General features: G+C 35.7%; 1 protein-coding gene across 1 annotated transcript in view; it reads left to right on the top strand.

Moving 5' to 3' along the window:
• The first annotated feature begins 244 nt into the window (after window positions 1–244).
• Window positions 245–13,876, top strand: part of LOC133290929 (molybdenum cofactor sulfurase-like) — a 54,454-nt gene continuing 40,822 nt past the window's right edge. The window contains exons 1-6 of the mRNA XM_061489087.1: window positions 245–351; window positions 1,697–1,799; window positions 9,222–9,338; window positions 9,492–9,569; window positions 9,674–9,775; window positions 10,101–10,173. Coding sequence (XP_061345071.1) covers window positions 245–351; window positions 1,697–1,799; window positions 9,222–9,338; window positions 9,492–9,569; window positions 9,674–9,775; window positions 10,101–10,173 — 580 coding nt within the window. The remainder of the gene's footprint in view (window positions 352–1,696; window positions 1,800–9,221; window positions 9,339–9,491; window positions 9,570–9,673; window positions 9,776–10,100; window positions 10,174–13,876) is intronic.

Here is a 13,876-nt window from a genome sequence, read left to right on the forward strand (position 1 = left end):
GATTTTTTCATTGAACGTTTGATCTGTATGGAGATACTTGAGAATATGGCAGATGTGGCTGGGTCTGTGGCTAGGCTTGGGAAGAAATGTAGTGATCCAATTTTGAAAGGTTTTGAATGCCTTTTATGAGTTCATCACTATGGATGTGAATCCATATGGGTGGGAATTCACTTGCAAGAAGATGAAAAAAAAGATCGAAAGGATGGAAAAGTTCATATCAACTAATGCAAGTTTGTAACAAGAGATGGAAGTGTTTGCTGATCTTGAGCAAACTCTTACAAGAATGAAAGCTAGTGGTGAGTCTGATGTTGTAACTTTAATTGAGTTTCAAAAGAAGATTGGATGGAAGAGGTAGGAGGTGAAGAACTTGCAGGATATTTCTCTGTGGAACAGGACATATGATTATGCCATCAACATGGGGGGAGACCATCACAATGTTGATGGCGATGGGAAATTTCAGTATATTATCTCCACTTTTTGCAGATACGATCGTAAAATGGTTTTGGGAAATTTTGTTAGGGTTCTCTATTTTCCTTTCTTGCAACGTCTTTACCATGAGCAACGAGGAACCTCGAGTGAGATGCAAGTGATACACTCAACGACATCGTTTTTTGTCCAAGGTGGATTGTGACATTGTGACTCAGCAACTTAACATTACACGTGAGATTCGTTAATAACGACATTGGAGCCCCACTAACAGAAGGACTTACGTGAGCCTAATTTGAAAAAACCAGGCACCACGAATGCCTTTTTTTTTCATGGGGACTAAATAGGGTTGCTAAGGATCAAAAAGGATATTTACTGTATCTCTTAACACGCTCCCTCATGCTAGAATCTTTTGGGTTTTGAAGTTGGATAATGCACATATCCCTTTTTGGTTTACCTTATGCCAAAACTTAACTTTTTTGTTATAATATTGGGGCAACAAGGATCGAACTCTAGATCATTTGAAAATAGGCTCTGATACCATGTCAGTTTTTGGTAGAGTTTGTTGTAAATTTAGAGAGCTATAATACGCCCCTTCCCACAACATTAGGACCTTTTGCTTAATTATTATTTTTTTGAGTTATTTTTTGTTTTGTTACTTTGTATCCTACATCACACACACTGATATGCTCGCTATACTCACTGTTATTATTCTAAAACTTAATTAATTATGAGAGTGGATGTGTGAGGATTGAATTTAAAGCCAATTTAATAAAAGCATTGATATGGATGCAATAAATCATTCAACTTAGTTACTCAAATGCTGAAGTATTTAGCAGATGTTGGAAAATATCTTTAATTTAGGAAAAAACTTCCTATATCTTCTATTTAGGGACTATCTTTAATTTAGGAAAAAAAGTTCGTATATCTTCTATTTAGGGAATGGTTATTCTGTAAATAACTAGAATTTGATTTGCATTATTTTCAATAATTTGCTAGTTTCCTTATCTTAGATATTGCAAATTTTTTAGTATTAGAGACTGCAAATTCCTAATTTCCCATTATTAGATATTGTAAATCATGCATAAATAGATGGTACTACCGAGGATTTCCTTACAAATCCCTTTGTACTGCTGAAAGTCTAGCAATGTTTCTTAATGCAATTACGAGTATTAAATATCATTTATTATTATATTGTTTTTACTTTTTTTCAACATTATTTTCTTTGAATTTTTATATCTTAAAGCATGCAAAATTTGTTGCCTTGTAGGCATACAACATCTCTTGCCTTGTATACAAGGAAAATGCTTTTGGCCCTGAGGCATGGCAATGGATCTAGTATGTGCTTCCTCTATGGACGTCATAATTCAATGGTTAGTTATTGCACATTTTTTTGTCCAATTTATAGTTTTTTATGCACTAGTGATTTGTGCTTTAACAATTATGAGACTAATGGACATTGGTTGGTTGCGTCCTTTTTTCCCCCTGAATTTCTGTAAGTTCTTTTTTTTATTTTTCTCTTGCAAACTTTTTTCAGTTATGACAACATAAAGATAGAGAAATTAGGCTAGTCTTGCTACAAATGTAATTGTTTAGAACTTTTGAAATAGTAGTCTTACATTATAATATTAGGACTTGAAAAGAAAGGAAGGGTAAAGAAAACAGATTGAACATGAGCAAAAGGAATCTTAAATGATTGAGAATCCTTTGAATTGGAGTCTTTTTTGGGTCTCCTTGACTCTTCCTTAGTTTGCTAGTCTGGATAAAAGGATTTTGTCTCTTGATCATTTAGGATAGCATTTATGCAAATCTTTTATTCAATTGCTAACTTATTCATTCAAAAGAGTAACATCTATTTTGATAAACTTTGTCAGAGAAAATATAAACCATTAAAAAGCCCTCACCCATCAGCTTAAGCTTTTGGGTTGAATTGATTTTTTACAAACTTCTTTGGAGGTCCCAACTTTTTGGGTAAACTATTTGCATTCTGCATAGTGATAATGCAAAAGAATATTTTTCTGCCCCATTTAGTTATTTTATGTAGTTTCATGCAATGATTCATCATTCCACTTCTCCTCACTCATCTCAACATAATAACATTGCCAAAAGATAACAACTTCATGTCATTGTGTTTAACCTATAGGGTTTAGGTTGAGAAGGAGGAAAAAAGAGATATGAATATTATTCTCTTATGTATGTTGTTATATGATATGATGTGATATAAAATACAAAGCCTAATCCTTATTTATATTAATACTATACTCCTAATCATAATTAAATAAGGGAACAAATCCTGAAATGTAATGAAACTTGGAAATCACCCCTAAGTGATAATCGAAAGTGCTTTTCTCATTCTCTGATACAATAATGGTATTATAAGATATATCTAGATATCTTATCTCTCCCTTTCAAGCTAAAGGTTACTACGCTTTAAGCTTGTTATAAATAAACACAAAAGTAACTAAAATAATAACACAATGGGTAGAGAGTCTGGGATTATAGATGGGGCCAATTTTCATTTAGAACAATGACAGGGCTAGAGAGTCTGGGATTGAAGACATGGCCATATTGCATTTATGACTAAGGGCTAGATTGCATTTGGGAGAAAGACAGGGCTAGATAGCATCTGGAACATAGATAGGACTGGTGCGAATTATAGCCAACATAAGTTACCTCTAGTATGATTCATTCGTGGTAAATACGTCATCACTAGAATGATTTTCAGAGCTATTACTAATATGATTTTGTGAAGAACCAATTCAACCCAAAAACTTAAGCTATTAAGTGAATATTTCATTAATGATTTTATATATTATATCTCTAACACACCCCTACACGCAAGAGCTCATTGGGCTTAAAACATGGATAATGCACACTCCCATTTTTGGTTTGTTTTGTGCTAATTTTAACTTTTTATTTTTATTAGAAAAAGGGGATAGTTAGGATTGAACCTATGATCATATAGGCCGTGATACTATATAAAGAATCAATTCAGCTCAGAAGCTTAAGATATTAAGTGAAGGTTTCATTAATAGTTATATCTTTAATAGATTCATTGGTGCAGGACCATATAACAAATGCCTTCCTATTTTGCTCCTCAAATCAATATATAAAAGATAGCCATTCACTGGAAAAGAGAGAAAGTTTGTATTAAAGATGGGACAAATTGGAGCATGATGAAACTTGATCTAAAACATGCAGCAAAAAAATGATAGTGGAGGAAGGAGTATAAAAGAGTATGACTGTCTATGGATCTGCAAGAGAGTATAACTCTCTATAGTATCGTTTATCGTGACTATTACTCGGCCTTTGTGATTCACAATTAGTAATCCTATCATTGCTAGTTGGTTAGGTCGTTAGGTGGTTTGAGATTTAGTTATTGTTGTAAATATAGTAGTATAGAGTATTTTAGTGTGAGGGATGAAGTCCCACATCATGTATATATCTTTGTATTTCCTGCGATATGTAGTTGAAACACATGGAATTCGGTACATGCCTCTCGAGTCCTGATATTTAACATGGTATCTAGAGCCTAATGAAAGGAACCCTAATCCGTGCCTTTTTAGTGGGCCCACTATCCATTGAGTAAACTTTTTTTCCGAAAACTGTCACGTCCGTTAGTTTTCGGCCTAGGTCTTTCTCTAGCAATCATCCAAGAGCCTTTGAATAGCAACTTTTCCGGCTTTCACCGATGACTTTTCCAACATTGAATGACGACTTTTCTATGCGTGTCTGTCTCTCCAGTGTGCCCAATGGCTAGATCTAGTCTTTTTATCCCTCTTGGGGTTGTTTTGACACCTATGGCTTCCAGCACCACTGACTTTGTTGCGCACACGGGTAATAGTTTTACTAGTTTGTCTCAAACTCCATCTCTTGGTTATTGGGTTCCTGATTCTGGTGTTTCTGACCACATCTTTGGTAACAAGTCTTTATTCTCTTCTCTTTCTATCTTTGGTTACTTGCCTACAATCACTATGGCTAATGTTTCCTAAATAACTATCTCGTGGGGTTGGAATTGTCCATCTTTTTCCCTCACATTCTATTGATATTATACTTTATGTCCTTGGTTCTCCCTTTAATTTAATATCCATTAGTCGATTAATTCGTTCTCTTGACTGTCTCATCTTTTTTACCAACGAATCTGACAAGACCGGGGTTCTGGGATGGCGATTGGTGTCGGCTATGAGTGTAATGGGTTTTATCTACTTTCCAGCTCTTGTCGTGCTTGTTTTGATATAATATAAATATCCAATTCAACCCAAAAATTTTAGTGTAAATAACCAATTCAACCCAAAAGCTTAAGCTGTTAGGTGAGGCTACATTAATGATTTTATATATCTCTAACACGCCCCCTTGCAAGAGCCCATTGGGCTTGAAAGGTAGATGATGCATCAGGCCCAACCTACCTGTGCTAAGAAATTTCACAACGAAAATGGGGGGGCGGCGAGGATCGAACCCGGGACACCGAGGCTCTTTTACCATATAAAGAACCAATTCAACCCAAAAGCTTAAGCTGTTGGGTGATGATACATTAATGGTTTTATATATCTCTAACATTAAGTTATTAAGTGAAGGCTCCATCAATGATTTTATATTATATTTCTTTAACAATAATATCATAAGTTACCATCATTTATCCTCATCCCATTATGTCTTTATCTTTGCTTTCTTTTTCTTTTTCTTTTTCCTAAAATTGTTTAGGAAGCACTTTCCATTGAGGATGAGGTCAGGCTATGATTGATGAGATGTGTTAGAGAATAATATAAACCATTAAAAAGCCCTCACCCACCAGCTTCAGCTTTTGGGTTGAATTGGTTCTTTACATGGTATCAGAGCCTCGTGTCCCGGGTTCGATCTTTACCGCCCCCCATTTTTTGATTTTGTGGAATTTTCTTAGTACAGATAGGTGGGCCTGTGCATTGTCCACCCTTCAAGCCCAGTGGGCTCTTGTGTGAGGGGGCATGTTAGAGAATAATATAAACCATTAAAAAGCCCTCACTCACCAACTTAATCTTTTGGGTTGAATTGGTTCTTTACAAGATGGATGCCTTGAATTCCAATCATACATGGGCTCTTGTTCCTCTCCCTTTCAGGAAATCTGTAGTTGGTTATCAATGGTTTTTTTTCAAAGTGAGCCTTGATGGATTGATGGAAAGCTCATCTTGTTTCTAAAAGCTATACTTAAATTTTTGGCCTTAGTTATAGAGATACTTTCTGCCCTCTTTGCTTAAATGACATTTGTTCGACTCTTCTTATCTGCTGTTGTTATGCATCACTAGTCTTTATATCAATTGGATATGAAAAATGCCTTTCTTCTGGTGATTGGGAAAAGGAAATTTATATGGAGCAATCACTTGGGTTTCTTGCTCTGGGAGAGCTAAGTCTTGTTTTCCATTTGCGCAAATCTTTATATGGTCTCAAACAATCCTCTTGTGCGTAGTTTGGAAGATTTAGTAAAGTTATATAGCAGTTTGATATGGTTAATAGTGACGTAGATCAATCCATATGCTATTAATGTATATCTCTTTCTCAGTGTATTTATCTTGTCATCGAAGTGGATGTTATTGTTTTTACAGGAAATGTTCATGAGGGCATCAAAGGCCTAAAACAAACACTTGTCACAACATTTCCAAACTGAAGACTTGGTTTGACGTTGGTACTTCCTTGGGATTGAAGTTCCCCTAGTCAAAGAAAGGTAGTACCAATGCTTGACCTAATTAGTAGTATAAATGGGTGATTAGGTAATTATTTTAGTGGGTTACATCTTAAATGTCATAATTTGTTAACTGTTCTATAACACCCCCAAATTTCTAACAATTTTTAAAATAAAGAAATTGCCAAAATTCACATTTTAATATTTTATTTGAGTCTAATAAATGTTGCGGAAGATAATCTAAAACTAATTTGGGAAAATGTTAACGCCGCACCTGTAACAGGGACAAGTGCAAGGCTCTTTATTACATTAATAAATATTACAATAAAATCAGAGACTATGTCTAATACATAAAATTTAGGATTAGCTAAAAATCTCCGAGTCTTTATCCTCACTGCCCACTGCTAGCCCAATCCTTTGGAACCTATTTCACTGAAAGTCTACTCCCCCGAAGGATCATTGCAGCCAAACAAACACAAACACAAAAGTCAGCAAAGCTGGTAATCCTAATCAAAACACAATTTATATAACTCAAATATAGTAATCAAATAAAATATATAACTACATAATAATTGAACAATTATCAACTTTATCATATATATAATATATTCCCATCATAATCACATCAAATATCAACTTCAATATTCATCATATATATTCCCATCATAATCACATGAAATTATCAACTTCAATATTTATTCACATCGAATCAAATATTATTCATAATTTTTATTAAGTTCATTTAGTGCGAAGTGAACCATGGTAGACCCGGAGATCCTGCCAGTCTACCCTGTGACCCGGATATCCTGCCAGTCACATATTAACAATTTGGCCATTATCAAAAGCATCTCTTCCTAGTGTGCACACCTCTTCCCAAAGTTGCTACTAGTATCCCGGATATCCTGCCATATACCATTTTGTGAAGAACGGATAATCTCTTTTCACATCACATAATTATCAGAGGCATAAAACTTAAAAATTTTGTTCATCACTTTAGGAGGTACCATTCCAGAGCTATCCTCCCACTGGTTAATTTATTTCAATTACACACAATCAATTCAATCTTGTAACAGTTCTCATAATTGAAAAATTTTCTCAAGTAGTTTTCATAATTTTCACATCAATATTAGAATCACATTTAATAAATTTAATATAAAACAAAACTATAGTGCCCTAAGTCTCGAGATTACATCAAACAAAAATTCATATAAAGCTAACCCTTGACTCTCTAGGGATTAGGATTACTTGGTGATTTGAGCAGAGAAGCGATTGATAATCAAAGGAAAATAATAAAATAAAAATAAATAAAATAAAATAAAATATTGAAATAAGAAGAGAGAGTAGCAGAGGAGAAGAGGAGAAATACTGAGGATTGGTTAGGGTTAGACTAGGCCTTTATTTATAACTGAAGTTTAGGGCTTAGACATGGGTTTCGTGCAATTATTTCCTTATTCTTCATTGATGTACTTGACTCAGATATTGACTTTATACACTATTTCCTTTTTATTCTTAATTTCTTATGGCTTAGAATAACGTTAACTCATGACTGACTCATTATTGACTCAACACTGACTCATCGTATCTAATCAAATTACTAATCAAATCATCACAAAATGCATAAATCACAATTTATCATCTAATATATATACATATATATATATACATATATATATGTATTATCATTATTATTACTACTAAATTATAAATTATTATTAATAATTTATTGTATTATAAATTACTATTATTTTTATGAGATATTATATGTTCAGTCTCTCTTTTTCCATTATCCCTTTCTAAACCGTATATTTTCAATATGGTATTAGAGCGTTACCATCCACCATGAGAGGCTCTGCTCCTTGTCTTGACGTGCCTATTGAGCAGAATCACAAATGGGAAGTGAAGAAGAGAGTCTAAAGGTTGATAGAGGGCAACATCATAGGTTGGTAGGGAGATTGATATATCTAACTCATACCAGACCTGATTTAGCATATGCGGTCAATGTTGTTAGTCAATTTATGCACGATCGGAGGAAGAGACACTTATAGGTTGTGGATAGAATCTTCCTGTATCTTGAAACTACACTAGGTAGAGGATTTTATTCCGAAAAAGGAAATTAGTCTTTGGAAGTGTACACTGATGCTGATTATTTGGGATTCATTATTGAATAAAGTTTGACATCCGATTATTATATATTCCTTTCTGGGAGTTTATTAACATATAACATGGTGGAGTAGAAAATAGAATGTGGTAGTTCAGTCAAGCATAGATGCAAAATTTTGGGCTGTCTCAAGAGGTTTGTGAACTTCTATGGATGAAATTCATACTATACGACCTCAAAGTAAAATATGAAGGACCGATAAGCCCTTTTGTGTTAACAAATCTATCATTGGTATAGCTCATTATCTAGTTCAGGATGACAAAACATTTATATAGAGATCGACCAGCACTTCATCAAGTAGAAATTGGATAGCGAACTGGTTATCATTCCATATACCCCTTTAGAACTTCAATTAGCTGAAGTGTTAACTAAGGGACTTCCCATCATTCCATATGTCCCTTTAGAACTTCAATTAGCTGAAGTGTTAACTAAGGGACTTCCCATCGAGTGATTTCAAGACCTCGTTAGCAAGTTGGGAAGATAGATATCCAGTCACCAACCTGAGAGAGAATATTGTAAATATAGAAGGAATAATTGAGTAATTATTGTATATTTGATTTTCCCTTCTATTAGACAAATTATGATAGGACAGATTGTAGAAAAGATGTGTAACAGATTACAAGACAATTTTTTTTTTTTTATTTGTTTCCCTTGAATCAATTCTGTATTTAGGAAGTTATTACTCTCATTGGTCTATATATTGTAAACCTCTTTACATGAATAATAAAATAATAATTTTCAGTTTCAGTAACTGAAGGGTATCCCCACCCCCTTTGGGGATGAGACTAGTTTATCCATACCCCTACTATGATTTATTGTTAGTTCCTAATATATCTAATGAGTTTGCTTGACCAGACTCCTTATCACTTCTTTGCTTAAATTAGAATTGTTAGAACACCCTGCATGCTGTGCTGAATGTTGTTTTATATACCTTACCTTTTGTTATACTTGGGACTAATTAATATCTTTTTTATTTTCATCCAGGAACTGTGTCATGAAATGGGTCCCATAGTTTCATTCAACTTGAAAAGGCCAGATGGCTCTTGGTATGGATACCGTGAAGTTGAAAAGCTGGCATCTCTTGCAGGAATTCAGCTAAGGGTATAACTTACGGATCTCTTCATGTTGATATTTTCTTTTAGTAAATTCGTCTAGTCACCCTGGTAAAATAATCGTTTATTTGTACTTTTGCCATGCGTTTGCATTGAAGCTATTAATTGCTGATTATATATCTTTATTTGGCTGTCTGTTTAGACAGGATGCTTCTGCAATCCAGGTGCATGTGCAAAATACCTTGGCTTGTCTCACTTGGATCTTCTTACAAATACCGAGGTATTTCTATTGTGTGCTTTTACATGCTAACAACTGACTATGATTGGTTTGTGTATGTTGTAAGTTTATAACATAAAAAATGATTATCATATTTCTGCATTTAGGCTGGCCATGTTTGTTGGGATGATCATGATATAATTAATGGAAAACCTATTGGAGCTGTAAGAGTATCTTTTGGCTATATGTCATCATATGAAGACGCCAAGGTTTGTATTCTTTAGACCATTTTGCATTTTTCGTCAACTTTTGAACCATTAAAACTCTTTTGGTTCTGGGTTCGTTTTTATTTTATTCATGAGTGACCTATACTTTCTCAATATGGAAAGTATGCAACGGGAGTTAAAACAAGGTATAAGAGACGAAAGTATGCAACGTGAGTTAAAACAAGGTATAAGAGACTATGTTATTGCCGATTGCTAGTTTTGCTTGGATTCTTGCTTGGTGTGTCAATGTTGGGTTAACTGTCTTTCTCAAGATTTTGGTAACCCTTTTAAGAAGTCTAATTTATTTTTTGTTTCTTTTGATTTTCAGAAATTTGTTGATTTTATAGCACGTTCCTTCATGTCACCTCAAAATCACATTGACCGTGGGAATCAATTGAAAGGTCCACCCCTTTTTCGTAAATTAATTTATTCTTCATACTCAATGAATTGAAATTCAGTTTGCTTATAGATTTGCTTATGCAAATAAGGTGCATGTTTTAATGCAGCTACATAGTAGGCTTCCGTAACAATTTTCAGCCTGGGATTCTTACTAGTACATTTGTATGTGGGTTTCTTCTAAGAATGTCTTTGAGGGGTTTCTTTAACTGAGGGAGAGACTCTGCTAGAATAACCATCGGCATAAATGTTCTAGCAAGAAAGTATACATCTTGAATAACAAGGAAAAGATAGGCAAGTAGACATCTTCTACTTTTCGGGAACTTGACTGCGGAAAAGTGACGGGACAAGTCATAGAGGATAGTACCGCTCTGATACCATGTTGAATAATAAGGATAAGAAAGGCAATGTTTAAATCTGCATCTGTCAATAGCACAATGAAGGCGCTATTATATAGTGTCTACAACAGTTGCACTCGATGGCCTTTCAGGTACGTCTTGATGGCCTTGCTATTGAGGATAATTGCTCCCGTCACGATCTAACTTCCGATGTGGTTTTTGCATTAGCTGGAATTAGTTCAGCTAAGACTGTCGGTGATACAGCATTTGAGAGAAGTGTCACCCATGCTCATATGTCACAAGGTAGGGCACCCAATATTAGAGAAGTAGAAGACCAACGAGTAGAAGGGAAATAAGCACCAAGAAAAATACTAAAAAATGCAATGGATTGTACCAAAAAGACTCTAAACAAAGGTCGTTGGATATGTCACGGGAAAATTGTCTACCAGCAACCAGTCACGTATTAGGCGTCTTTATTTTTGCCGTAATGGATGTAGACCAGCCTCAAGTAGTCTTGAAGTGCAGAGAAAATGACCTCATAGCACTGAAACAGAGCAACTATGTTGTGACCTAGCTCCATCGTAGGTTGTCGCTACACCCATCGGTCCTCCTTCCACCGCTGGTTGATCCTGATTGGTTAAACGTAACTGATGACTTGCCGGAGAACCTTGATGTTAGCCAAAACCTGGTTAACTACCACAAACCAGGACATGACCTTGCTGGATTCTTTTCTTTTAGTTTCTTTCTCTCTCTCGCTTTTTTTTTTTTGGGCGGTGGTGGTGGTTGACTCAGGTGAAAAAGAGACCGGAAATCAGGGGTTCATGATACCATGCAAAGTAGGATGAATTTGGGAAGACTCTTTCCGATGTGGGTGCAGGTCTCTATTTTTGCAATTTGATAATTGTTGAAATATATAAAACCATTAATGTAACTGAAGAAAAGAAGAAGTGGAAGAAGTGTTTTATCTGAATAATACTTTCTTTTTCATTGAGAGACCCAATGGGTCCTTTTTATATTAAGTACATCCAACTACCTCAACTACTTTAATAAATATACAATCACCAACTACATCAATAAATATACAACTACCAACTAAATATACAACTACCAACTACATCAATAAATACTATCTAGAATATTCTACATATTCTACACTCCCCCTCAAGTTGGGAGATATATATTGATCATTCCCAACTTGCTGATCAAATTCTCAAAGGTCGGCTTAAGTAATCCTTTGGTGAGGATATCCGCCGTCTGTTCCTTGGTAGGTATATATGTCAAGCATACACTATCGTCTTCTAATTTCTCTTTGATAAAGTGACGATCAACTTCCACATGTTTTGTTCTGTCATGATGAACAGGATTTTGAGCAATGCTGACAGCAGCCTTATTATCACAATATAATCTGATAGGTAGAGAATAAGAGATCTCCAGCTCCTCCAGAAGCCTTCGTAACCAAATTCCTTCACAAATACCATGGGCTAGAGCCCGGAATTCCGCTTTTGCACTGCTTCTTGCAACAACAGTTTGTTTCTTACTTCTCCAGGTCACAAGGTTTCCCCAGACATAAGTACAATATCCTGAAGTAGATCTTCGGTCCATTGCAGAGCCAGCCCAGTCTGCATCTGTATAGATTTCAATCATCCTTTTGTGCCCCTTTTTAAAGAAAATTCCTCGACCAGGGGTATTTTTGAGGTATTTGAGAATTCTATAAACAGCACTAAGGTGTTTTTCCTTAGGAGAATGCATGAATTGGCTAACCATGCTCACAGCAAAAGCAATATCAGGACGAGTGTGAGACAAATAGATTAATTTTCCCACTAGTCTCTGGTACTGCTCCCTATCAACATCTTCCCCGTCCTCAACTCCCATCTTGATATTAGCTTCAATTGGAGTCTCTGTCGGCTTGCACCCAAGCATACCTGTTTCTTGCAACAGGTCTAGAATGTATTTTTTCTGAGTTAAAGAAATTCCTTTCTTACTCCGAGCAATTTCCATGCCAAGGAAATATTTGAGAGATCCAAGATCTTTTAGTTCAAACTGGTCAGCTAAACATTTTTTTAAAGAGGTTATCTCCTCGCTATCATTACCAATGACAATTATGTCATCAACATAAACGATCAGAATAGCAATTCTTCTGTTGTAAATATTTGTTATTTTATTATTATTATTAGTATTTGTTGTATTGGGCCAGCCCATTAGGTTAAGAATTAGGTCAAGTATTAGGGTTTTCATTCTCTATAAATAGAGACCTCTTTGTACAGATTATTTACACAATTCAATAATATTTCAAATACCCTTTTCTTTCAAGTTGGTATCAGAGCTCTCGATCCTGAGGGCTCTGCTTCCGCGCCTACGAAACCTTTTTTATTCTTTTTTACGTCTCTCGCTGCCATCAGCCGCCACCGGAAAAATTTTTCCGGGGACCTCTTGGACTGAGAAGACCATTGCTTCACTGTTCCTCTTTCTTTTTCCTTGTCTATTACACAACAAGAAAAAAAAACGTTCACAGAATCAACGTTCAAAACTTAGAACCACCGTACAGAACCTGTTCATCGCGATTGGACTCTTTTTCCGGCGGATTCTTCACTCCGAACAGCCACAGAAACCATCGCGCTCGCCGGACGACCTTTGCCTGAAAAACCCAGCACCATCGGAGGTCAGACGCGCCTCCACGCGCCGCCAGCTTCACCAGCGCGTGACGGTGGTTCTCGGCCGCGGACCACCACGGTTCTGATCGTCTCTCCAAGCCGGCTCTGGATCTGTGCTCTCCACTTTGATCGGACATCGTTTGGTATTTTTTTCCGAATTTCTTGGCTTCTTGGAGTTTGTTCTTTCACCAATTTCTTGCCTCCGACCAGATCTGACGTTGTTTGGTATTTGTTCCGGCCACTGTGTTACTGTTCCGGTCAGATCTGACGTTGTTTAGTATTTGTTTGTGATTTTTTGGCTTTTTGGTGCTATTCTTTGACAAGTTTTGTGCAGTATGGCCTCTTCTCAAAGGAGTTCCTTTACAAAGTTTTCTGATGGTGCAACTTCTGAACCTAAGAGAGATGATCGATGGTGTTCTTATTGTAAAAGAACAGCTCATATCAAGGATCTATGCTTTCGCCTCCATGGAAAGCAAACTGTCTTAGAAAAGATGAATAGGATGCATGGTCAACAGCATTTTACTTCCTCGAAAATAAATTCTGCATTTCGTCCAGATGAGTTGGAACGGCTCCGAACCCTCCTTGATTCTTTAAGTAAGCCATCTGATACTAGTACTTTGACTATGACTGGTATGAGCTCCAAAACTTATTCTTTCATTTCTTCATGTAATGATTTTAAACATTCTTGGGTTGTTGATTCTGGTGCTACTGATCATATG

This window comes from Gastrolobium bilobum, unplaced genomic scaffold, assembly GCF_033153095.1.
Source record: "Gastrolobium bilobum isolate Gb01-03AN ecotype WA unplaced genomic scaffold, APGP_CSIRO_Gbil_v1 utg95697, whole genome shotgun sequence".
Taxonomy (NCBI): Eukaryota; Viridiplantae; Streptophyta; class Magnoliopsida; order Fabales; family Fabaceae; genus Gastrolobium; species Gastrolobium bilobum.